General features: G+C 39.7%; 1 protein-coding gene and 1 pseudogene across 1 annotated transcript; both read left to right on the top strand.

Annotated features, from left to right (window-relative positions):
• LOC143890739 (EMB514 (DUF3223)) lies at positions 1-27,785 on the top strand. The gene is made up of 2 exons (XM_077395421.1): positions 1-547; positions 27,130-27,785. Exons 1-2 carry the CDS (start codon positions 86-88, stop codon positions 27,451-27,453), a joined length of 786 nt encoding a protein of 261 aa, XP_077251536.1. The 5' UTR covers positions 1-85; the 3' UTR covers positions 27,454-27,785.
• Positions 3,581-7,890, top strand: LOC143890540 (amino acid transporter AVT1I pseudogene; annotated as a pseudogene).
• Positions 27,786-27,906: the final 121 nt, after the last annotated feature.

Below are 27,906 nucleotides of genomic sequence, written 5' to 3' on the forward strand. Positions count from 1 at the left end.
AGTGTAAGTTCTTATACACTAGAGAGAGAGACAGAGAGGGAGAGAATTTAGGGTTTTGAAGATCCAATAGTTGCAGAATTCGGCCATGGCGGAAGTGACAGAAACCCCTCAAACTGTAGAAGAATCAGTACCATTAGAAGACATGGATCTCGAAACGGAAGCTCTCCAAAACCCTAACCCCTCCGAATCATGCTCTGTCGAAAAACAGTCCAACGGAATCATAAACAACAAAGAAAATGGTGAATCAGAACCCTCTTCAAAACGATCAAGAGAAGAACAAGACGAGGCTGAGGAAGGAGAAAAAGATGAATCAAAGAAGGCAAAGACTGAGAAATCTGTGGAGGAGAAAAGACTAGAGGAAATGGAAGTGAACAAAGAAAAAGGAGATTTGGAAAAAGAAGAGGAAGAAGGGAAGGAAGGGGATAGAGAAGAGAAGGAAGTGGTGGAGATTCATGTGGGCCCAAAGGTTTTCGGGTCGTCTGTGGAAATGTTTGAGTACTTCTACAAGTTCCTCCATTTTTGGCCTAACAATGTTGATGTTAATAAGGTGATTTCTCAATTTTGATTTTTGTTTAGAGTTGTTGGGTATCTTTTGATTTTGTGTGGTTTTGATTGGTAATTTAGAGCTCTTTAATGGGTCGATTGATGGGTTTTTTTTGTTTGGTTTTTATATGTTTCAGTAATCTGAAAAATGTCATATGTGTTCTATGCTATTTGGGTTTGTTGAAGTATAAATGATTAAATAACACTAACTTTAACAGCTTAAGCTTTGGAGTTGTTTTTTATCTTTTGATTTCTCTTGGTTTTGATTAGTAATTTAGAGCCCTTTAGGCCTTGCTTGAATTGCAGGATTTTTTTGCATAAAGTTTGGAAAGGAAAAATATTTCTAAAATGTCCTATTTTTTTTTTGCACAAGAAAAACATAACTTGGATAAGCCCTGTTCAATTTTTATGTAGAGGGACCTTTACTTTATGATGATATCCCTCTAAATTAATCATAATCATACTATTTCCCTCTAAATTGAGGAAAGAAAAATTTTCCATGAGAAATGTTTTTCGTGCAATCCAAACAGGGCCTTAATGCGCTGATAGAAGGATTTTTTTAGGTTTGATTTTTATACATTTTACTACCCTAAACAATGCCATCTTTGTCATATGTGATTTGGGTTGATTAAATTCGCTTGCAATTGCATGTCTAGAATGTTTAGGCTTCTCTTCTTATTGTCATTCTCGATATGGTGTTTGATATTTGAGAAGTGGGTATCTTTAAGACAATGCAAGTATGATTGGTCCTATTTAAAGAATTTATTTAGGTGAGCCAGTCACGAGATTCCTGGAAACACAATCAATCGTAAACTGCCCCATTCAGGCCCTGTTCATTTAGTCAAAACTATCAAACTTCAACCAGATTCTTGGAAACATAATCTATCATAAAATACACCATATAGGCCCTGTTCATTTATAAGATTATGCCAACCAATTGTGAGTCCAAAAATGATTATTGGACTCGAAATTATACACACTTTTGAGGCCAATAATTGTTTTTGGACTCACAATCGGCTGTCATAATCTTAAACGAAAACAGGGCCTAAATGGTTTAGTTTACGATCAATTATGTTTCCAAGAATCTGGTTGAAGTTTGATAGTTTTGAATTGAGTTTCGAGAGGATGAGAACAGTGGAGTGGTTTTACAGTTAGTGGCATCAGTTGAGACAACGTATTCCTGCTTTTTTTTTTGTTTTTTTGATGGATAAGTCTGGGTTTATCAAGACATGTTTGGATAACAGTTTATGATTTCTTTTATGTAGAAAAAAACAGTTTTTTTTCTTCTCAATTTGGAACAATAAGCTCAGGTATCCCGTTCTAGAAGGCTTGCATTCTCTGACTTGCTGATAAATTGGTTTTTGCCAACACATTATTCGAGGAAGTGGTAGTTTGCTGCTTAATGTGCCTGATTCTAATATATGGTAAAACAAGTTTAGTACTTAAGCGTAGAAAAGTTTTATTTTGTCTCTTTGATGGTTAGAATTTGTTGTTGATTAATGTTGGGGATCTTGTTAAAGGTTTTATGACTGTTTAGGGAATGTTTGTGTGTGCAATCTAATTTGATTGTGGGTGCGGAATATTCTCTTTTTGAATTATGCATTAGCATCACAATAGAAATATACTGTTTTTGTTTGATAAGCTTGAAGTCCCTGATCAAGATGTATCTAGTTGAATCTCATCTATCAACTCTTCAAATCTCCAAAGATGAGAATGACTTCCATCCAACCACCTGACCACATTGAGGGAATCACCCTCAACAATCAAATTGCTAAGAATACCTTCATCTGCTATTCTGATGCCTTGTAAGACAGCTGTTAATTCAGTTTCATTGGAGTCTGTAACCCCAATTGGCCCAGAGAAAGCCCATCTTGTTGACCCCCTATCATCCCTTAAGACTCCCCCAATTCCCCCTGGCCCTGGATTCCATTTTGCTATTATTACCCAGAGAAAGCCCATCTTGTTGACCCCCTGTCATCCCTTAAGACTCCCCCAATTCCCCTGGCCCTGGAGTCGTCCAATGAGGAGAGGCAATCTTCTTCCTGTTGCTAACACAAATCTCCCTCCAGCATCTCCATAATTCAGAGCTAGAAGTGAATCTGAAACAGGGGAGCCTAGTTGTTAAGTTAGGAGAATTTTGTATATACCACACGATATGATTGAATGATGCTCTTTTTGCAACCCTTTGCAAAACCGTGGATATGATATCTACTTTCCATTGATCTGTGGTGTGATGCCTACGGTTCCCATTGGTATTTGCCTAGGGCGTGCTAGTATAGTGCTGGCATAATTTTACTCTTTAGTCACTTGATTTTAGGATTTTTGATCTATTCTTTTCTACTTAATATTGTGTTATCATTGTTATCATAGTCACGTATCATGCTTAGTTGACTAACCTTCATTAAGTGTATTTTAGTCTTTTTGCTATTTCTTATATAGAAGACAACATGATGCTCATTTGTAGAATAATGAAAAGCGTATTACTCTTTTATACAAAAAGGAGTAAGTTATGTCTTATGCTATTGTGTAGGTTGATGAAGTATGTATGTAGACATTTAGAAAATTAAGTTTTCCATTCCATCACGTTTTCTATATTTTATTTTTGAATGTTGTAGCACTTTCATCATTATTATAAAGTATTAATCTAATTAACATGAGCTTTTTGGTACTATAATTAGAGTTAGCATTTTTGGGTGAGTTGTTAAGATCTTGTTTGCCGTACAGTTTTATTGTCGGTAGTTTCCGTAGTGTCTTCTTTAGTCAAATCCAGTGAACTCCTAGGCTTCGGATCTTCACTTTCTCTACTATATCTCCTACATCACATAGACATGGTTTCATGCATCACTTACCGTTGTAGGTCTACAACAACCATTCCCTTCCATTAACTAGGTCTCTTTCCTGAGGTTATATAGACACTGTCATATGTATTGCTTTGCATTGTATCTAGATCTTTTTTTCAAAAGAGGCAAATATAAGAGAGGAGGTAGGACGAGGAGTCCCACACTACAAACAGAAACAGAACAAAGCGAAAACAAAAATGGAGCAATTCTATGGTATAGAATGCTTGAAACCTTGTTGCATGGATTCTTTGCCCCCCTGTACTGAATCCGTGTCGACACGTCTCCACATGCGAATCGGACATGGATTCACGTGAGACACACCTAGATTCTTGTTGTAGCTGTGTCCCGCACGAATCTTGTTTTTTTGGGCGAACCCGATTCATCATTATCGTTTTTCCGCACGAATCCTATTCATCGTTGTCTCTTTTAAAATGTGAATCCTATATATTTTCCCTTTAAATGTGTTTTCATTGCCTTTTTTTATATGAAACCACAACCTGTACTCTTTCAATAAAAACCCTAGTGCCTCGACACTCTAACATCGACCCCCTTTCTCCTTCGACTCTCTTAATACAAAACTCGCAACAACCCTCTACCCTCAAAATTTTCATGAATATACACACACACACACACACATACACATATGGATATACATACATGCATATATATATATATATATATATATATATATATATATATAATATGAGAGAACATTTCCTACACACTTGTGTAGGTAAGTTACCTACACACTACCTTAAAATACAGTGGGGGCCCACATTGTTTGGGTGATCCAAACAATTCATTTGAATGGTCCTCACATAGATAGGGTGTCCACAAAAAATCAGATCCATAGGATCATCCTAACCATTCAAACTATGGAGGCAAAAAAGGACTAATTTGTGAAGGTTTATACACGTCCATTTTACCTCCACAAATCGTAGGGTTGGGATGATCCTATGGATCTGATTTTTTGTGGACACCCTATCTATGTGAGGACCATTCATATGAATTGTTTGGATCACCCAAACAATGTGGGCCGCTACTGTATTTTAAGGTAGTGTGTAGGTAACTTACCTACACAAGTGTGTAGGAAATGTTCTCTCATATAATATATACACACATATTTAAATTTTTAATTTTAAAATTTTATTTTATTTAAAAATTACCGAATCCGAATCCTACTTTTTGGGGCTTGCCGAATCCAAGACCTTGAATCCGTGTCAGATCCTGACACGCAAATTCGAATCCATGCCACATAGCTTGAAACTGTCATTCTATCCGGGCCCTGTTTGGTTGCTAAAAAATGGATGGGAGATTAGTGGAATTAGAAGTCAAAAGGGAGTAGACAAGCATGGAAGATGTCTGGAAGAGTAGTGGAAGAATGGTAAGTGGCGTTTGGTTGCGCAGCAATGCTCTAGAAGGGTAGTGGAAAATTTAGGGGTGTCATTACCAATATAGAGTGTGCTAGAGAGATAAATAGAATAATACAAGACCTTTTCTACTCTTCTTCCATCCAAATTGCTGCATTTTTGTAAAATTTGTTTGGAAGATGAGGGGAGGGAACATTAGCGCCACATGGGCCCCACGTAGGAAAAAATGCAATCATGATGCCCCCAACATGTATGGGAGTCCAATGGAGTTTCAATGCAAATTTTGGCAAACAAACATGGTCTGGCATTTCAAATTCCACAAATCCTCCACCCTTCTTCCACGCTTGGCAAGGGATGAGAGAGATGTTGCAGTACAATCTAGCTAAAATATCTCTGATATGCATATTGTAGTTGGCAAGTCTCTATGGACCATTACCTTTTCCCGAGGCCATAAGGTGGCATCGTTGGAGTCATCCTCAATCCAAATATGTCTTCCTAGATTATCGGAAATGAGCTTCAAAGCTTCAAAAAAGGTCCTTCACTTTGACCTCATTAGAATCTGATGTCCCAATAGTGCCGGAGAAGGAAATGATGATGTCTTCCACATCATTTTTAAGGATACTCACAATGTTGGGCCGACTCGTGTTCTCTCTAGAGCTTTTGTCTGACCGAATTGGGAAGAGGGTTCGATCTTACATTTTTCTTAGGAGGACCAGATCTGTCCCAAGCTATTTCTTTTCACTTTCTAAGGATGTTAGAGACGCTAAGGCCATGTTTGGCCACCATGAAGAATATATTCCAGGGAATATTTGTGGGGTCAGTTGTGAGAGATGCGTTGGAGATGAGAGAGTTGGAGTAAGGGTAGCATGAAAAGCTCGTAAAAACCAGCAAAACAAAAAACCAATTCGAAAAAGTTGTTTTCTTTTCACTAGTTTTTAGGCATTTATGATGCTATCTCCACTCTCGCTCAGTCAGTTCTCTCCCTCTCCTTCCTTCTCAGCCCCTCTCATAGAGTTGAGCCCACGAATAGCCCATGGAATAATTTTTCATGGTTCCAAAACATGGCCTAAATGTCCGCTTGGGGTCATGAGCTTTTATGCTGAGGATGATAGAGATTCTAATGTTTATAATAGGGGAACCGATACTAGATTCTCCACCCTTATGTTTCACTCCTCCTACATTCCCCACATGACAGAAAAAGTGGCTATTTAATCCTTTCCATAGCAATTTTCCTCTTTTACTGAGCTTCATAACCTGTAGTGGATAAATAGATGATTTGCAGATTCACCGTTGGTGCTACACATCTCACACTTGCAACCCAATTTAAATTTCTTTCTTTGGATGACATCATAGGTATTAACACTACCAGATATATGGCAATCCCGCAGATCACAGCAATCTGAAGGGGAAATTGCCATTGGATTCCAAAATCTATCACATTCTGGCTGATTCGGTAATATTTAAATATGTTTTAATCTTCCAACCAAGTCCAGAACTAAGGCTTCTTTTCAAGACTTTTAGCAATTGCAATGCGATTCTGGAATAAGCTAAAGATTAGTCATGGCCACTTTTATTAGCGTGATTTTTCTAACAAAAGAGTTATATCTCTTCTTCCAAGTAGCAAATATCTTTTCCACCCCCTTTTCCACAACGGCCCACAAATTTTTAGAAGGATTACCGATCCCTAGTGGAGGCCCAAGATAATGAATAATCAGTTTTGGCTCAAAATCCAAAACAGGGCCCATGTGATTTTAAATAGTCATCTAATATGGTCTAACATGGATGGATCCCAATCTGGGACCCCACTGACAGGACAATCTTAGCCATCCGATCAATGGGTTGCAAATGGATAATTGAAAAAAGTAATTGCTAATTACTTACCTTTGATGGGAAAAAGTCCATATATCAATTGGTCAAGAGCCTCTTAATCATTGGACACCGGCGTATCCATTGTTGGACCCATTGGTTGGCCAATTCCAATCACATTACATTTGCCGCTTCTATTTTTTTTTTTTGGGTCATTGATAATAAAACAAAATAGCCCCCACCGTGTGGTGGGCCCCATTTTGAGATAAAACCTTGACCATTCTAGCTATAAGTCAAACCCGAGTTAACTCAGCTTCCTATGCCCAAACTATGAGTCAACCCCAAGAAATCATGAGTTGAGTCAAGTGAAGTCAGCCACATCCTAGTTTTGTAACTACATTTGATGATTGTTGAGATGTCACAAAGCAGTGATTTAGAACTTTCCAACTCAACTCAGGACTGAACCAAGTCAACATGGTTTTCTGCCCTACTTAGGAAGACTACTAGTATTTGACAGTATTTAGCTAGGATAGTCAACAAGAAACGTGGTCTAGTAGAGTTTCCCAAGCTTTCGATTAAATTGAGTGTAGTCTAAACTTTGAACATAGCCATATATTGATCCTTAATCTCATTGTTCTGTTTCTTAGGAGTTGGAATACTATCAATTCCTTTTGCACTCTCAGAAGGAGGATGGTTGAGCTTGATACTTCTTTTCCTTGTGGGAATCATTTGTTTCTACACAGGGATACTCCTAAGGCGATGTATGGATACACACTCATTAATTAAAACCTACCATGACATAGGCGAACATGCTTTCGGATATAAGGGGAGAGTAATAATTGCTCTTTTCATGTATCTTCAGTTTTATCTAGTCGCAATTGAGTTATTGATATTGGAAGGTGATAACTTACATAAGTTATTTCCAAATGCAAGTTTCAAAATTATGGAGATAAGACTTGGAGGGAAAACAACATTTGTTTTGCTATCTGTACTTATAATTTTGCCTACCACATGGTTTAAGAGTTTGAGTTTGCTTGCTTATGTCTTTGCTGGAGGAGTTTTGGCTTCTATTATTGTTGTGGGTTCTGTTTTTTGGGCTGGTGCAGTTGATGGTGTTGGGTTTCATGGAAGAGGAAGACTCCTGAATATGAGTGGAATGCCAACTCCTAGTAAGTTTATATGCTTTTTGTTATTGTGGGCATACAGCATTCCCCACCGTATATACTTCTATGAAAGATAGAAGTCAGTTCTCTAAGGTAAAGAAACATAAGTTCTCTAAGACCCTTTTTAGATTGCAAGAAAAATATTTCGGACCGACAATTTTTTCTTAGAAAATATTTTCTTTCCACAATTTAGAGGGAAATGATGTAATTATGGTTAATCTAGTATTGTATTGTTTTTTCTATGTTCTTTCTTGTAATGTAACCCATATCGAACGACCCAAACACCAAAGGACTCTTCCACGATTATCTCCTTTTTTTATATCAATACGTCCTATTAATTTTTTCCTAGTATTATTATTTCCATTCAAGGGCTTTCTCTGTCTGGTCCAAAAGCAGAATTCTACATCTTAATTGAAATTAAGGGGTTTGGTTTCAATTAAGGGGTTTGGTTTCAAGAAGAATGCAACTTTAGTAATGTAAGGAGGTGGGACGAGGATGTAGTAAATATGACTGGACAAGAGGTACCTAAGAGGGATATCTTTCGCTATCTTGGTTCAATTCTACATAAGGAATGAGAGATTGAAGATGATGTTAACCATAGAATAAGAGCAGGTTGGTTGAAGTGAAAGCTTGCCTTAGGAGTTCTGTGCGACCGTAAAATCCCTACCAAGTTGAGGGGAAAGTTTTATAAGACAGCTGTGAGGATAGCCATGTTGTACGGCTCATAATGTTGGGCCACCAAGAAGCACCATGTGCATAAGATGAGTGTAGCGAAGATGCGAATGCTTAGATGGATGTGCGGTCACACAAGGCTAGATAGAATAAAAAATGAAGACATTCGCAAAAAGGTGGGGGTGGCTCCAATTGCGGAGATGATGAGGGAGCACCGCTTAAGATGGTTTGGACATATCCAACGTAGGCCTTTGGATGCTCCGGTGAGAAGAGACGACTCGTGCCAAATTGATGGAGTAAAAAGAGGTAGGGGCAGACCGGAAACAACTTGGGTAGAAACATTGAGGAAGGACTTGATAGCTAGGAACATAACAGAGAACTTGACCTTGGATTGGATAGAATGGAAGAAAATGATCCCCGTAGAAGAACCTAACTAGAACCAGGATTAGAGCCGGGTAGATTCCTTTTACCTTCTTCATGAATTTTTTCTAAAGGATTCATTTAGCCGACCGCAACTAGTTTGGGACAAAGGCTTTGTTGAGTTGAGTTGAGCAATCTAAAAAGGGTCTTAGAGAACTTATGTTTCTTTACCTTAGAGAACTGACTTATATCTTTCATAGAAGTATATACGGTGGGGAATGCTACATGCCCACAATAACAAAGAGCATATAAACTTACAGCAGTTGGGATGCCACTCATATTCAGGAGTCTTCCTCTTCCATGAAACCCAACATCATCAACTGCACCAGCCCAAAAAACAGAACCCACCACAATAAGAGAAGCCAAAGCTCCTCCAGCAGAGACATAAGCAAGCAAACTCAAACTATTGAACCATGTGGTAGGCAAAATTATAAGTGCCGATAGTAAGAGAAATTATGTTTTCCCTCCAAGTCTTATCCTCATAATTTTGAAACTTGCATTTGGAAATAACTTATGTAAGTTACCACCTTCCAATATCAAGAACTCGATTGCGACTAGATAAAGCTGAAGATATATGAAAATAACAACTGTTACCCTCCTCTTATATTCGAAAGCACGTTCGCCTATGTCAGGGTAGGTTTTAATTAATAGGTGTGTATCCATACATCGCCTTAAGGGTATCCATGTGTAGAAACAAAGGATTCCCACAAGGAAAAGAAGTATCAAGCTCAACCATCTTCCTTCTGAGAGTGCAAAAGGAATTGATAGTATTCCAACTCCTGAGAAATAGAACAATGAGATTAAGGAACAATATATGGCTATGTTCAAAGTTAAGACTACACTCAATTTAATCGAAGGCATGGGAAATTCTACTAGACAATGTTTCTTGTTGACTATCCGTGAAAGTTTCTAAATATTGTCAAATACTACTAGTCTTCCTAAGTAGGGCAGAAAACCATGTAATTTCTTTCCACAACAGTTTGGGAGATTTGCCTTGATGGGAGTCTTTCCTTATTGGTTGACTTTCTCTCGGAGATAAGTTACTGTACTTATTTTGATACACACCAAGTTTCCTCGTGGGAACTGGTTTCCATTCTGGTTCACCGACCTTATAGGAGAGTTGCCGCCCTTGACAATGACTTTCCTTTCGAGTACTTTCCTATTTAGAAGAGGTTACTAATCTAGACTCCAGAGAGATGGAGAATCCTTCTTGCGCTAGTACTCTAAGAGGCAAGTTCAGTTTCTTATTTAGACTCAATGCCACATGTCAGACATCTAAGGGAGGAGTAGATTTTACCCATGGTTTTAAATTTCAACCGAAATCCGAAAGGGACTGAAACCAAAATTTTCCGAAATTTCATTTTTCGCCATTTACCAAATTTCGGATTTCGGTACCATTATTTATTAAAAAAAAAAGTGTTACAAAATTTCGGAATTTCGGTCCGGCAATTCGAACCAAATTACCAAATTTCGGACCAAAATTTCGGTTTTCGGTGGGGTCCGAAACGGTCACCGAAACCGAAATTTTAAACCATGATTTTACCCATAGGCCATAACAACATAAGAATGATATTTTATATCAGAAGTACTCGACTTTAAGAAATAGACTTTTGTAACAAAAACTTCAAAGAAATCTCTTACAAGTATATGGAAATCCAAGAAAATATGTAGCTGCTTCCAGCCATGAGGACACCCTTCCCTGTGAATAACGGTGAGCTAGGGCTAGTGATGTCACACGGTAGAAGATATAAGAAGAAAACTGCAAAATGGAAAAAAAAATCCAAAAAAATCCCAAAATGCAGACGTACCTTACCGCATCGTCTTTCTTTCTTTATTATTCTTCTTCTCTTTCCACCGACTGGTTTAGAGTTGAAGGGTCCTGTCCCTGATTGGTTTCCTCGAGCAAAAAGGGGAATGTGAAAATAAGAGAGGGATTTTAAGTTTTGAGTGTCAAAACACGGCCAAATCAGGTGTGCCCAAGTGATTTTTTTATTATTAAAAAATATACTTTTTTTGATGTCCACCTTCTTCAAAGATCTAGACCATTCATTGTTGGCCCCACCCAAGATTTGCAGTCAAAGAGAATAGAGAAATTACTAGTTGTGATAAGAAGTACAAGTAGTTCCTACTTTGTTCAAAGATCTAAACAATTCACTTGTTAGACCCCATGATGGTTAATGTTGTAAAGCCAAAGGGCCCATAACCGGCGGTGAATTTATCAGTGCCCAAATTTTAATGGGTAGCCCACCATCTTTCCCCAACCCATGCATAGGGTGGAGCCCAATATTTTTGATGGGTGGGGCCCACCATTTTACATGGCCAGGTTGCTAGCATAAAATGATCTCAAACGGTGCAGTGTCAGATATTAAACCCGAGAGAGAGAGAGAGAGAGAGAGAGAGAGAGAGAGAGAGAGAGAGAGAGAGAGAGAGAGAGAGAGAGAGAGAGTTTTGAAGATCGAATAGTTGCAGAATTCCTCCATGGCGGAAGTGATAGAAACCCCTCAAACTATAGACGAATCCAAACCAGAAGAATCCGTACCATTAGAAGACATGGATCTTGAAACTGTAGCTCTTGAAAACCCTAACCCCTCTGAATCATGCTCTGTTGAAAAACAGTCCAATGGAATCATAAAAAACGAAGAAAACGGTAAATCAGAACCCTCTTCAAAACGATCAAGAGAAGAACAAGATGTGGCTGAGGAAGGAGAAAAAGATGAATCAAAGAAGGCAAAGACTGAGAAATCTGTGGAGGAGAAAGGACTAGAGGAAATGGAAATCAACTAAAAAAAAGGAGATGTGGAGAAAGAAGAGGAAGAAGGAAAGGAAGGGGATGGAGAAGAGAAGGAAAGGGTAGAGGTTCATGTGGGCCCAAAGGTTTTCGGGTCGTCTGTGGAAATGTTTGAGTACTTCTACAAGTTCCTCCATTTGGTCTAACAATGTTGATGTTAATAAGGTGATTTGTCAATTCTGTTTTGTTTAGAGTTGTTGGGTATCTTTTGATTTTGTGTGGTCTTGATTGGTAATTTAGAGCTCTTTAATGTGTCGATTGATGGTTTTTTTTGTCTGGTTTTTATATGTTTCACTAATCTGAAAAATTTCATATGTGGTCTATGTGATTTGGGTTTGTTGAAGTATAAATGATTGAATAACACCAAGTCTAACAGCTTAAGCTTTGGAGTTGCTTTTTTATCTTTTGATTTCTCTTGGTTTTGATTGGTAATTTAGAGCCCTTTAGGCCTTGTTTGAATTGCAGGATTTTTTTGCATAAAGTTTGGAAAGGAAAAATATTTCTAAAATGTCCTATTTTTTTACACAAGAAAAACAGAATTTGAACAAGCCATTGCAAGCACTTCTGTATTCCCCTTCCCGAGCCTCAAACCTCTCCTTGCCTCAATCCGCTAATGACCATTGATCAATACATTGAATCGAGCGAGGCTGTTTGTTGGCTATTCATAGATCTGGAGATCTCTTCTTGCTGGTTTTTTTTTTTTTTTGATGGATAAGTCTGGGTTTATCAAGACATGTTTGGATAACAAAGTTTATTATTTCTTCTATGTAGAAAAATCAGTTTTTTTCTCCATTTGGAACAATAAGCTCAGATATCCCGTTCTAGAAGGCTTACATTCTCTGCCTTGCTGATAAATTGGTTTTTGCCAACACATTATTCGAGGGAGTGGTAGTCTGCTGCTTAATGTGCCTGATTCTAATATGTGGTGAAACAAGTTTAGTACTTAAGTGTAGAAAAGTTTTATTTTGTCTCTTTGATGGTTGGAATTTATTGTTAATTAATGTTGGGGATCTTGTTAGAGTTTTAGGATTGTTTAGGGAATGTTTTTGTGTGTGCAATCTAATTTGATTGTGGGTGCGGAATATTCTCTTTTTGAATTATACATTAGCATCACAATGGAAATATACTGTTGTTGTTTGACAAGCTTGAAGTCCCTGATCAAGACGTATCTAGTTGAATCTCTTCTATCAACTCAGCAAATCTCCAAATAAGAGAGTGACTTCCATCCAACCACCTGACCACATTGAGGGAATCATCCTCAACAATCAAACTGCTAAGAATATCTTTATCATCTATTCTGATGCCTTGTAAGACAGCTGTTAATTCAGTTTCATTGGAGTCAGTAACCCCAATTGGCCCAGAGAAAGCCCATCTTGTTGACACCCTGTCATTCCTTAAGACCCCCCCCCCCCTATTCCCTCTGGCCCTGGATTTCCGAAGCTCGAGCCATCAAATGCAACCTCGTATAGGAGTTGTCCAAGGAGGAGAGGCAATCTCCTTCCTGTTGCTAACACAAATCTACCTCCAGCATCTTCATAAATCAGAGCTAGAAGTGACTCTGAAAGAGGGGAGTCTACTTGTTAAATTAGGAGAATTTTGTATATACCAAGGCATAGTGACATCGAAAATACCACATGATATGATTGAATGATGCTCTTTTTGCAACCCTTTGCAAAACCGAGTATATGATATCTACTTTCCATTGATCTGTGGTGTGATGCCTAGGGTTCCCTTTGGTATTTGCCTTGGGTGTGCTAGTATAATGCCAGCATAATCTTACTCTTTAGTCACTTGATTTTAGGTATTTCGATCTATTCTTTTCTACTTAATATTGTGCTATCATTGTTATCACAGTCATGTATCATGCTTAGTTGACTAAGCTTGAAGTGTATTATAGACTATTTGCTATTTCTTATATAGAAGACAACATGATGCTCATTTGTAGAATAATGAAAAACGTATTACTAGGGTTTCCATCGACCTAGGGAGGGGGGGAGATGAAATCGCCCCCCTCCCTAGGGTTAAATTTACAGGGATCCCACTCCATGTGTGGGCCACCTCAACGGTGGAAGCTTTGGGGATGTAATTTGGTACAGTTCTTGAAACAGACATGAAGGGATATCATGAGGATTGTAGGAGTTTTGCATCGGCAAAAATTGTTGCTCCAACATGGAAAATCCCAAAAAATGCTCGTGGATCTTTGGGTCAAAATAGGGGTCGAAGCTGCTGACCCCCAATCGGCTATTTTCGAAGAGGATAGTATGGATCCTCGGATCCCTGGGCAAGAAGCCTTCACTCCTGTCCAATCCTTGAGAAGACGGGTTGGGTTATGGAACGGAGTAGAGGGAGGAATCCTCTCCGGTACAAGTCACTGCCGGAATGAGGCAGGGGAAGATGCTGGTGCCTGGTCTGGATCATCCCGGTGGCCCAGCAGGTGCTAGAAAGAAGAGCGTTGTACCTGTTGCAATGTGGCAGCCACGTGTCCGGATTTCGGATGATATCGACCCTAATCACTATTCAGGGGTTTAGGTTGAGTTTTCAAATTTCAAATTTCAAAGGCTTTAGTCAGGCCTAGCTGGGAAAGTGACATGACCGGACATCATTGCAGAGATGCGTACTGTCTTCAGAGATACAACTACTCAATGGAAAAAGACTATTCTGCCCCCCGTACCTCGAAGACTACAAAAAAAGTTACCTGAGCCCTGCGGATTCTAAAACAAGGATTGAAACAATCTGATCACTCAGGAAGGATTGCTAAGGGAAAAAACTATAGATGGGGCCCTTGGTGGTGACTTCAATACGATCCGATTTTCATATGAAAAGAATACATTTTACAAGAATTACAACCAGCATGAGAAATTTCTCAAATTTCATTCAGAAGCATGAGTTGCTAGACATCCCACTAAATGGAGCGAGGTTTACCTGGTCCAATAAGCAGGAACGTGTGGTAATGTTGCGAATTGATCGTGTCCTCCTCACCCGAGAATGGGAGGAATGTTTTCCTCTAATTTCTCATTCGGCGCTGCCAAGATCCGAGTATGACCATAATGCAATCATATTGGAAGCTTCTAATTTCTCGCGCGGGGGGGGGGGGGGGGGAGGGGGGGGGGGGGAGGAAAAGGTCAAGGTATGGTGGGAGGAAATCGAGATCAGAGGATGGAAATGATATATCTTGTGCCAGAAATTGAGGCGCTAAAATCTAAAATCAAAGAATGACAAAAGGTTATTGACGAAGATACCACCCAGAGAAAAGAGGTGATCTCAAATAGTTTGGCATCTTTGGAGAGCAGGGAGGCGGAAGGCCCTCTATCAGAGCAGGACCAATTGGATCGCCTGAATCTATTAGATGAAAACTATATGATCCTGAGAAGAGAAGAAATTCGATGGAGACAAAAATCACGTGCTCTGTGGCCTAAGGCAGGGGACATGAACTCAAAGTTTTTTCACCTCACAGCCAACTCTCGAAGGAGAATCAATTCGATTAATTGCCTAAAGAATGGGGACGAAATAATCGAAGACCCAAATCTTATTAAAACCAAAATTGTGGAATTTTATTCGGGCTTCTATTCCAGATCTGTGGAGTGGCGTCCGAAGGTGGAGGGTGTTCAATTCAAACAAATTTCAATCAGCCAGAGAGCCAATCTGGATCGAAATCTCACAGAAGAAGTTGAACAAGCCATATTTTCAATGGTTGGGGATAAGGCTTCGAGCCCGGATGGTTTCCTATGGCTTTTTTCCAGGAATTCCAGCATAGCAGTATCATTAGTGAAGCTGCAAAGGCAACTTTCATCGCCCTAATCCCCAAAAAAGAAGGGGTCATTGGGATCAAGGACTTTCACCTGATCAGTCTAATGCATAGTGTTCCCAAAATCGTAGATAAGCTACTTGTAAGAAGAGTGAAAAATTTCATGGGGGATATTATATCACAGTTTCAGGGGGCCTTTGTTGAATCGAGGCAAATTTTGGATGGTATTCTAATTGCCAATGAACTTATCGACTCGGTGAAAAGAAGTGGGCGCTCGGGTCTCGTTTTAAAAATTGACATAGAAAAGGCCTATGATCATGTAGACTGGGATGTTCTGGACTACATACAAGAAAAGATGGGATTTGGTCCGAAGTGGAGGAGGTGGGTTAGAGTGCTTATAACATCTAACTCTTTCTCAATTATCATCAATGGTTCAGCGGAAGGATTCTTTAAGGCATCAAGGGGTATCCGATGGGGGGACCCATTGGCCCCGTACTTCTTCATAATGGTGGTTGAGACCCTTGGTCTGATGTTGACAAAAGCAAACAGAATGGGTCTGGTTGGGGGACTGCAAGCTGGACCATCGGGTGAAGAAATAACCCATCTTCAGTTTGCGGATGACACATTAGTCTTCCTCCAAAACACCCCTCAGGCCATTCCTTATATTATGAAGATATTCAAGTGGTTTGAGGTTACTTCGGGCCTTAAAATTAATTTCAACAAAAGCATGCTTTTGGGAATTAATTTGGATCAGGCAGAGGTGGGCAAGGTCAATTGGGTGTTCTGCTGGGGCGTTTCCTGTCTCTTATCTGGGGTTACCCTTAGGCTTCAGTGTTCCATTAGCTACGCAATGGGACCCGGTAGTAGAAAGAATTGAAAGGAAACTAGCAACTTGGAAGAAGAAATACATCTCTCTTGGCGGGGGGTGGGGGGGGGAATAACATTAATAAAAGTGACACTATCTAATATGCCCGTATACTTCATGTCCTTGGGTATACTTCATGTCCCTGTTTAAAATCCCGGTCAAGTATCATTGACAATCGAAAGACTGCAAAGGAATTTCCTATGGGACGGAGAAAATGTAATTCAAAGAAGGTGAGGCATCTAATTAGTTGGGATAAAGTCACACAGTCTAAGATTAATGGGGGACTGGATATTAGCAAGATCCGATTGAGGAATAAATCGTTACTTGGAAAATGGCTTTGGAGGGCGGTCATCTCATGCTGCATCACCCATTTGCAAACTATTTATGGATAAGAGCCTTTGGAGCTTTTGGGATTTCCTGGGTCTGCCCTGACTCTATTAGCTCTCTCCTCCTTGGATGGCGGTCAGGACCCTTCGGTGACATGGGCCGACATCTCTGGTCAACAATCCCTTATGCCATAGTATGGAATATCTGGAAGGAGTGGAATAGACGGATCTTTCTGGAAAAAAGTAGAACTGCTACCCGTGTCGCCTCTGATATCAAAGTGGAACTGGTCTCTTGGATAAAGTCAAAGAAACAAACCCCTTACTGGTTGGGAGACCTAATAAGGAACTGATGGTCGGTGATATGGGACAGAACCATCAGATCCAAGCCCAAACCTAAATGGATGAACTCACGAACGGGGTGGCTGAAATTAAATTTCGACGGATGCTCTCCGGGTAATCTTGGAAAGGCCGGGATTGGTGGAGTAATCAGAGAATCTTCTGGGACGACAATTATGACGTACTCGGGACCATGCGGTATATGTGATGCTAATGAGGCGGAAGTCAGAGCTTTACTTTTTTGGCTTGCGGTGGGCCTTCGAACACGACCAACGTCCCATGATAGTTGAAGGTGATTCCTCAAACGCGGTAGCTTGGGCTTCTGAAACATCAAAGGGTCCTTGGAAACTGCAGGACTCGGTTGCGGAAACACTGGATCTGATGCGGGTAGTCAACCCGAGAATTGAACACCGCAGGCGATCGGCAAATGAGGTGGCAGATGCCCTAGCTAAGGCGGGAGCTATTAGGGAGGATTTCGAAGTAGTATCATATTTGTAATTAGTCTTGTTCCTCAGGGAAGGGTAGTGTACGTATGACCTTTGGAAGGACATATTTTACTTTTCCCCTCTTGTACCAACCCGGGAATGCCTGGTATCCAATTAATATTTGTAAAAGCAGGTTGGGACTATTGGTCCCTCATGCTATTTCAATATTTATGGAAAATGTCATTTAAAAAAAAAAGGATTACTCTTTTATACAAAAAGGAGTAAGTTATGTCTTATGCTATTGTGTAGGTTGATGAAGTATGTATGTAGACATTTATAAAATAAAGTTTTCCATTCCATCACTTTCTCTATATTTTATTTTTGAATGATGTAGCAATTTCATCATTATTATAAAGTATTAATCTAATTAACATGAGCTTTTTGATACTATAATTAGAGTTAGCATTTTGGGCGAGTTGTTAAGATCTTGTTTGCCGTACAGTTTTATCGTCGGTAGTTTCCGTAGTGTCTTCTTTAGTCAGATCTAGTGAAATCCTAGGTTTCGTATCTGCTTTCTCTACTAGATCTCCTACATCACATAGACATGTTTTCATGCATCACTTACCGTTGTAGGTCTACAGCAACCATTCCCTTCCATTAACTAGGTCTCTTTCCTGAGGTTATATAGACAATCATATGTATTGGTTTGCATCGTATCTAGATCTTTTTTCAAAGGAGGCAACTATAAGAGAGAAGGTAGGACGAGGAGTCCCACACTACAAACAGAATCAAAACAAAGCGAAAACGAAAATGGAACAGTTCTATGGTATAGAATGCTTGAAACTGCCATTCGATCCCGGCCCTGTTTGGTTGCTCAAAGGTGGCTGGGAGAGTAGTGGAATTAGAAGTCAAAAGGAGTAGACAAGCATGGAAGATGCCTAGAAGAGTAGTGGAAGAGTGGTAAGTGGTGTTTGGTTGCTCGGCAATCCTCTAGAAGAGTAGTGGAAAATGTAGGCGTGTCATTACCAAAATAGTGTGGTAGAGAGAGATAGGAAAGAGAGAGAAAGAGAATAAGACGAAACCTTTTCTACTCTTCTTCCACTCAAATTTCTCCATTTTGGTGAAATTTGGTTAGAAGATGAGGGGAGGGAACATTAGCGCCACATGGGTGCCACGTAGGAAAAAAAGGCAATCATGATGTTCCCAACATGTCTAGGAGTCAAATGGAGTTTCAATGCAAATTTTGCAACCAAACATGGTCCGGCATTTCAAATTCCACAAATCCCCATCCTTCTTCCACGTTTTGGGCAACCAAACAGGGCCTATATGACCCACTTTTCGCACGTTCACATGCCATACTATTAGCTTGGTAAGGGATGAGAGAGATGTTTCAGTCCAGTCTAGCTAAAATATCTCTGATATGCATATAGTCTCTATGGACCATTTACCTTTTCCCGAGGCCATAAGGTGGCATTGGTGGAGTCATCCTCAATCCAAATGTCTTCCTAGATTGTCGGAAATGAGCTTCAAAACTTCAAAAAAGGTCCTTTGCTTTGCCCCCATTAGAATCTGATGTCCCATTAGTGCCAGAGAACGAAATGAGAGAGTGGGAGTAAGGGTAGCATGAAAAGCTCGTAAAAACCAGCAAAACAAAAAACCAATTCGAAAATGTTTTATTTTCACTAGTTTTTAGGCATTTATGATGCTATCTCCACTCCCACTCACTCAGTTCTCTCCCTCTCCTTCCTTCTCAGTCCCTCTCACACAGTTGGGCACACGAATAGCCCATGGAATAATTTTTCATGGTTGCAAAACATGGCCTAAATGTCCGCCTGGGGTCATGAGCTTTTTATGCATAGGATGATAGAGATTGTAATGTTTATAATAGGGGAACTGATATTAGATTCTTCACCATGACGTTTCACTCCTACATTCCTCACATGACAGAAAAAGGGGCTATTTAATACTTTCCATAGTAATTTTCTTCTTTTACTGAGCTTCATAATCTGCCAACTGGTTGAAAGGTCCTCCATCGACTGGGGAAAGTCCAGACCATGCCAAAGTTCTCGAGAACGGCCGGTCAGATTGCATAGTCTATTCTGTAGTGGATAAATAGATGGTCCGCAGATTCGCCATCAACCCTACACATCTCACACCTGCAACCCAATTTAAATTTCTTTTCTTTAGAGGACATTGTAGGTATTGACACTACCGGATATATGGCAATCCAGCTGATCACGGAAACCTGAGTGGGAGATTGCATTGGATTCCAAAATCTATCACATTCTGGTTGATTCGGTAATATGTAGATCTGATTTAATCTTCTAACCAAGTCTAGAAATAAGGCTTCTTTTCAAGACTTTTAGCAATTGCAATGGATTCTTGAATAAACTTTGAGATTAGTTATGGCCACTTTTATTAGCGTGGTTCTTCTAACAAAAGAGATATATCTCTTCTTCCAAGTAGCCAATATGGCAATATCTTTTCCACCCCTTTTTCCACCACAGCCCACAAATTTTTAGAAGGATTACTGATCCCTAGTGGAAGCCCAAGATAACGAATAGGCGATCAGTACGCCCTACAACTGAAATCTTTAGCTAAGTTAGCACACCTGCTAGATCTCCTTGCGTGTTAAGCTAGCATCATCCGCTAGCTATAACCATGTTTCAAACTCTTACTTGGCCAAGGTAAAAGGGAGACGACTCGGGCGAGTGTACGATTGACTCGGGGAGTTTTAAACAGTGAGTGATATGCTACCTTCCAATAATAATAATAATAAAAAATCTTGGGCTTTGCTGGGGACCATGGCAGAAGGCATTTTGCGGCTGGGCTGTTGCATGTGAGAGCAGCCACACAGGCTCACTTTGCAGCATATTTTGTCTTATTCATTTAATTCATCTGAGGTGGCTGCTCTCACGTGCAACAGCCCAGCAGCGAAATGCCTTCTGCATCGCAAAAATCTTATATGCTACCATCATCTAGCGATACTGCTTTTGTTTTTTAGTTAGTTCATGTCATTCACTAAATGCAGATATTCTGCTATACTGCATAGAATAAATGCAGATAATCTGCTATACTGCACATATATATATATATATATATATATATATATATATATATATATATATATATATATATATGAGAAAAGAGAAGGTACTTCCTGGAGTAGATAACTTATCTACTCCCTACCTTAAAATAACAGTTGGGGCCACATTATTTGGGTGATCCAAAGCATTCATTTGATGCGCCCTCACATAGATAGGGCGTGCCCAAAAAATCAGCTCGATAGGATTATCCTAACCCTATGAACTGTGGAGACAAAAAATGGACAGATTTGTGCAAGCTTATACACGTCCATTTTTGCCTCCACAGTTCATAGGGTTAGGATGATCCTATCGAGCTGATTTTTTGGGCACGCCCTATCTATGCGAGGGCCCATCAAATGAATGCTTTGGATCACCCAAACAATGTGGCCCCAACTGTTATTTTAAGGTAGGGAGTAGATAAGTTATCTACTCCAAGGAGTACCTTCTCTTCTCTCTCTCTCTCTCTCTCTCTCTCTATATATATATATATATATATATATATATATATAGAGGAAAGTGTCTCTAGTCTCTCCCCTAGATAAGCTTATCTACTCCTCCCTTTAAAAAAACACAGTGGGCCCACGCTGTTTGGATGATCCAAAGCATTCATTTGATAGGTCCTAACATAGATAGGGTGTGCCCAAAAAATCAGCACCAAAGGGTCATCCTAGAACTTCGTTTTGTGGTGCCTTGTGGTACCCAGAATGGACACGGTGTGCCCAACAAAATGAAGTTCTAGGATGACCCTTTGGTGCTGATTTTTTGGGCACACCCTATCTATGTTATGACCTATCAAATGAATGCTTTGGATCATCCAAACAGCGTGGGCCCACTGTGTTTTTTTAAAGGGAGGAGTAGATAAGCTTATCTAGGGGAGAGACTAGAGACACTTTCCTCATATATATATATATATATATATATATATATATATATATATATATATAATGGTTTGTGAGCAGCTGCTCAGATAAGCTTATCTGAGCAGGAGCTCACAAACACATGTGGCCCCACATTTTTGGGGGGATCCAAAGCATTCATTTGGAAGGCCCTTCCATGGTTAGGGTGTGTACCAAAAATCAGATCAATAGAATCCATGGTTTTAAACGTTTCGGCCGAAATATTTCGGTTTCGGTGGAAAACGAAACGAAATTCACAATGAGTTGGAAAAGTACCAAATTTCGCCGAAACGTTTTGGAAATTTCGGCCGAAACGTTCAGTAAAATTTCGGTGAAACGTTTCGGAAATTTTGGTGAAACGTTTCGGTGAAGTAGGAAATTTCGGTGAAACGTTTCAGAAATTTTCGGTGAAATTTTTACAAGATTTCGTCCGAAATTTCGTACCGAAACCGAAACGTTTCGGTTTCGGTGATGACCGAAACTGAAACCGAAACCGAGATTTAAAACCTTGATAGGATCATCCTGACCCAATCAAAGGTGGAGGGGAAAATGGACAGACACTGTGTGTCCATGTTTCTGCCCATTTTTCCCCTCCACAAATGGCAGGGTTTGGATGATCCTATAGGGCTGATTTTTGGTACACACCCTATCCATGGAAGGGCCTTCCAAATGAATGCTTTGGACCCCCCAAAAAATGTGGGGCCACTTGTGTTTGTGAGAGCTCCTGCTCAGATAAGCTTATCTGAGCAGCTGCTCACAAACCATTTCCTCTCTCTCTCTCTCTCTATATATATAGTAAATGGTTTCTGAGCTCAAGCTTAGATAGAATTTTGAGGTAGAGTTTTTAAATAGGGTGGCTGCCTATGTTGTTTGGGTTATGTTAGGAGAATCCTATGGAGATGGTTTCTTAGGAATAACCTATCTATGTCAGCTTCTATGGAATGAATGGCTTGAATGACTCAAACAACATGGGAGATGCCCTATATAAAAACTCTACCTCAGATAGAATTTCTGAGCTTGAGCTCAGATACCGCGCCCCCATATGAAAAGGTTTCTGAGGTATCGCGCAGCCTGAGCAGCCCTCTATATACGCCATCTCCCATGGTGTTTGACTCATCCAACCTGTTCATTCTATAGGACCTACCATAGGTAGGGTGTCCCTAAGAAATCATCTCCATAGGATCATGGTATGTGTTGATTTGTGGAGTTTTAGAATGGACGGCTAGAAACTAGGCGGCTATAGATCGAATGGTTAGGATGATTGTATGGAGATGGTTTCTTAGGAACACCCTATATATATATAGGGGTGCAAGTTTGGACCTATGAGCCCTGGCCCGCCCTTAGCCCGAACAGGGTCTGGGCTGGATTTTCCAACCCTGAGGGTGGGTCAGGGTTCATTTTTAGGCCCTGACTCAGGGTCGGGTCAGGTTCAGGGTTGATACCTCGGGTCAGCCCGACCCTAAGTTTTCTATTATAGAATTGAACCATCTGTGTATGTTTCTTTTGTTAATGTTTTCTATTATCTTGGATTGATGTTTCTTTAGATTATTATTATTAATTGTCTCTGCTGCCCGACATGTTGTTGAGTTTATATTGTCTTATTTTATTCCCTTTCTCTGTTTATTGATCATTTTGTTCTATATGATTATGTGGTTGCTTTATTTTTGGCACTCTTAACAGGAATTTGCACTAGGGTCAATCAGGGCCAGCCCGGTCCAATCAGGGCCAGCCCGGTCCAATCAGAGCAGGCCAGGGCTGCGCTGAGCCCTGCAGGGCGGGCATTGGGTCAGGGCCATGATAATGAGATCTAGGTTTGGGCAAGGGTTATGAAGAACCAGGCCCAACCCGACCCTGTTGCAGCCATATATATATATATATATATATGTATGTATGTATATAAGGGCGGCCCATTGCACGAGGCTCCCACCATTGAGGGGTTTGGGGAGGGCTAGATTTATGCATATTTGGCATGGTTATACTGCATAGAATAGATACTGTAATGATTCTGTATTAGCTTTTTTTTGAGAAGCAATATTTATTAATCAAGTAGCAAAAGTACATAAGCAGGGACAAAATGTCCCACAATCACACCAAATAGACTCTTAACCCAAAATCTGTTGTGTACACCAAAACTGACAGTAAATCCAAAACCTGCTGTTATAGCTTTCAGCAAAAACCCAATAACAGTCTCCTTGATGGACTGGCCCCTAGAAACAAGGTCATCCCCTTGATGGTCCTGTGGTAGATAACCAATAACCACCCGTATTTCATAATTGACACTAACATTCTTCAATAACACTTAGAAGTAGGTATTGAGGGGAGAAACAAGTGTTGTTGTAGGTAAAAATATGAATAATAGAGTTCAAAATCCGTCTCTACCTTCGTTCATCTAAAATCTTGAATTGGGCTTTCCAAGGAGACCTGATTGTTGCTCTGCTATGGTCTGTGGTATCATTAAAAAATCTGTAACACTCTTCAAACAGTGCCGATTTTTCTGTAGTGGCTGGATCTTGCTTTAGTTGATCTTCCTTGTCCACTTAAAGAGTCTACGAGGTGACCTCCTCCCAAACAGGCAAAGGTTAGTGTCCCCTTGGCAATTGATCGATCCTAACCACTTAACCAGCCACCGTGGATTGAGAGCGATTCATCTTTTGCTGTTAATGACTTAATGTCATAGGAAAAAAATACCTTTTTTTAGCAGTAAATTTATTAGAAAGAAAAGAAGCAACTGGGGGGGTCAAGGTGACCCCAACAAAAATATACAGATGCATTCAAAATGTTATACATGGGCAGTTAAACAAAAAAACAGCAGTGAAGCAACACTATACAAAAAAGGCTCTATGACAGAGGTAATGTGTCTCCAATACGTAGCTCATCTCTATCCTCCCCTTCTCTAGCTAATGTGTCCTCGACATAATTGACGTTCCTGGGAATGTGTCTAAATGTGGGGTCACAGCTCTATTCTATTGTCAGCTATTTGAATCAGTGATATCAAATGGTTTGAAAAACACCTTCATACTCCGCCATGGTTTCTAAAAACCCCAGTACTAGATGACACGGATTTCTATTAGAGCTCCATTGAAATTCAGCTCGGCAATGTTAAAGGGATGAGGGAGCTCCATCTTACCATGTTTTCTCTCCAGCCTTCTAATGCTCACGGTCACTTTGCAATCCCCGAAAATATCACTAATTTATAAGCTTCAAAGTTTTTCTCAAAGCTGTCCATTTAACAATGGATAACTTAGTATCTAAGGTTATTGTCCTAATTGGCCTGTTCTTCCCCTCAATGTTCATTTGCCTTTTTGCATTCTATATTTGCCCAATTGAATGCAAAAGGTAAAATTATTGTAATATCCCATTGTTTCAAATATGGGCCTTTGGACCATCCCATGAAGAGCCTTCTCAATGACTTTGGAAGCACCACTTGATACCAAAGCATTTAAAAATTTATGCCCAAAATTAGGTAGAAAAATTTGGAATGGATAAACATATGTTTCACAATTTCCTCTTCCTCCAAGATGCATCCACTCTAGCCAGATACTCCTTTTCTTGATCATATTGAGGTTGAACTGGGGCTGCTTCCCATTCTATCCATATGGCTACAATAACTGTCTAATAAAAAACTTAACCCCGCATCGTCAGAGTCAGTGATACCAACTGGTCTGGAAAACACCTTGATGTTCCTCCATTATGATTTTTGAAAACCCGTACTGGGTTTGGAGGACCTGGTTATCCAGCATAGCTCCGTTAAAATTCAGCTTGGTAGTAGTGTCAAGGCGAGGGGGATTCCATCTTGGCATGTTTCCTGTTTATAGTCCTTGCGACCACTTGCTAGTCCCAACTCCCAATACATATTACTAATTGATAAGCTCCTAAACTCTTTCGTCGAAACCGCCCACTTAACGATGGAAAGCTTAGCATCTAAGGTTAGTGAGCAGATCAATTTGTTTGTCCCCTCAAATATTCATTTCTTCGTTTCATTCCCTGTAATCATGCATGAAAGCTTCCCCTCAATGATTTTGGAAGCACCGATTGATACCAAATCAGTTAAAAATGTCTAAATTCAGTACGAAAAGCTGGAATCGATGAGCATATGGTTCACTGTTTCCTCTTCCTCCAAAATTTAGATGTGTCTACTTGCAAGCGGGATAATTTTTTTTCTTGAGCATGTTACACGTGTTGAGCTGAACTTTGGTTGATGTCCAAAAAGTCTCAAGTCGAGGTGGAATCAGGGCTGCTCCCCAAACTCAACCTAGTGGCAATGGCGCTCCATGAATGCCTACAAAGGAAGCAATAACAATATAATTGGAAACTTACCTTGAGGGTCTTGAATTCATATTCTCTTGGTAGTCATTACTCCCATATGGGCTTGTCTGGTTGATGGGGAGACATATATGTATGTACTATCCATGGTTTTAAATTTCGACCGAAATCCGAAATTTCGGATTTCGGTGGAGACCGACACCGAAATCGCTATTACCCGAAACGGTATTTTATTTCGGCCAAAATTTCGGAATTTCAGCCGAAATCTCGTTTTCCCCCGAAATTTCACCCAAAAAACCTATTTTTTTCAATTATTTTAATATTTTATCGAAATTGGACGAAATTTTGGTAATTTCGGCCTAAATTTTATATTGAATAAAATACTCTTTTTCTTGTTTCGCCGGATTTCGTTTCTCAAGGGGTCCGAAACCGGTACCGAAACTGAAATTTAAATCCTTGGTACTATCTAACAATCTCAAACGAGCAAGGTAGCTTTCTGCCGCTTCTAATTAGAAGCTGCTGCTGTCTTTAAAATAAGTCCTGATCACCCTTCACCTCTTGCTTAAGGCTTCCAATTTTTTATCGGCTAGAAAATCCATGGCAAAGAGATGCCTCCTCTTTCCAAAAATCTCACCAAAACCTTATACTGAATCAACTCCACTCCTCACAAAATTTCCAGTTTATATTTTATTAATATTTCCGCCCTGTCTTTTATTTCTTTCCTATAGTGTTTCATTTGTTTGATCTCGTGGCCGCCTTTTATCTCCTCTCGTCTGCTGAAGCTTCTTTACTACTATTTAGCTAACACTTTGAATTTTCAGCCAACACGCGTGTCGACATATATCGACACTTGTAAACGTACTGCTAGAACCGTCCGCCTTAATGTGGGCGCGTGAAAACATTATTATACCGTGTATATTTATTATCGAATATTGTGTTTACCTCCCCTTTTATCATTAACTCTTATTTAACTCTTCTTTAACTAATATTTGTTGTTACCCGCTAAAACTAAAAAACTAAACAAACACTCATTCAATATTATATTCATTGTTTCTTATTAGTCTCTCTTTCTCTATGCATAGTAGAGACCGAACATAACTAGATTAGAGATTAGATTGATGAATGCATTGTTATTTGATTATCTCATCATTCTTTGAGACATATAGCTGCTTATTCCTAAAATTTATTAGTTTGTTAAATGAATACCATATTTATTTTCTAGCAAATTATGACTAATAATCAGTTTTTTTTATATGTAAGTACGTGTGTGGGCGTATCTCATAGCATCTTTCCTACAGTCATGTGTCACTTTGTTAAGTTCCGTGCCTAGCTATTTTACAAGATCATATTTCTTTTAAAATGGACACCATAACCCCTCACCAACTGTATTGTGGTTGGGAGGTTGCTGTACCTGATCTAATTGTGACAAAACTCTGTATTCATTGTCTACAAATAGACCTTGCTGCATGGATACATGCTTACCATTATAATTGGGTCTCATGTCTCAAGTTATATATAAACATCATAAACCTAATTATTGACCATTTAGTCGCATTGAACTCATATACATCCATTCTGTTAACAGTATGAGCACATGATGTTGCTGGACTTGCTCAAGAAGGGCCATCTAGAGCCCGAGAAAAAGATCGGTCGAGGGATCCGTGCATTCCAAATCCGCGATCACCCCCTGTTCAAAAGCCGTTGCTTCTTTCTTATAAGGGAGGATGGATTTGCTGACGATTTTAGCTTCCGGAAGTGCATCGATAAGATAATCCCCTTGCCGGATAACATGAAGGCGCCTGGAAAAGGAGATGCTGATAAGAAATCCCATGGTGGTGGCCGTGGCGGTGGTGGGCGTGGAGGAAGAGGTGGGCGTGGCCGTGGAAGAAGAGGTGGGTTCAGAAAATAAAATTCTAAGTGTTTATTCTCAGCTATGGGTGGAACTATATAGTTGAGAAAAACAAGTTTTTTGATATGTTATATTACTTGCAAAACCTATATTTATACACAAATTTTGACTGCTAGAATTGCTGATGACTCAAAAATAAGTATAAAAGATTTGATTATTACTTTTTATGTTGGAGGCTGGTATTGTTTACCCATACCAGGTTTTTTGTTTGGAGAAACTGTATACAACTTGGGAGAAACTTACATGGGTGGTGTCGTCTGCATTTATGGGTGTCAATACCAATCCCATTGCTTATTTCAATGGGCTTAGATAAAGGAAAGATTATATTCTTACATCAGAGATTTGGCAGCCATGAAGGCCACGACCATATTGTTTCTTTTAATTTTTGCTGGGGATGTTAGTTTTTTGCAATGACATAGGGTATCCCCACCTCATTTTTTAGGGCAGGACTAT

Source organism: Tasmannia lanceolata, unplaced genomic scaffold, assembly GCF_043159265.1.
Source record: "Tasmannia lanceolata isolate RefF3 unplaced genomic scaffold, GAP_Taslan_0.1 ptg000013l, whole genome shotgun sequence".
Lineage (NCBI taxonomy): Eukaryota > Viridiplantae > Streptophyta > Magnoliopsida > Canellales > Winteraceae > Tasmannia > Tasmannia lanceolata.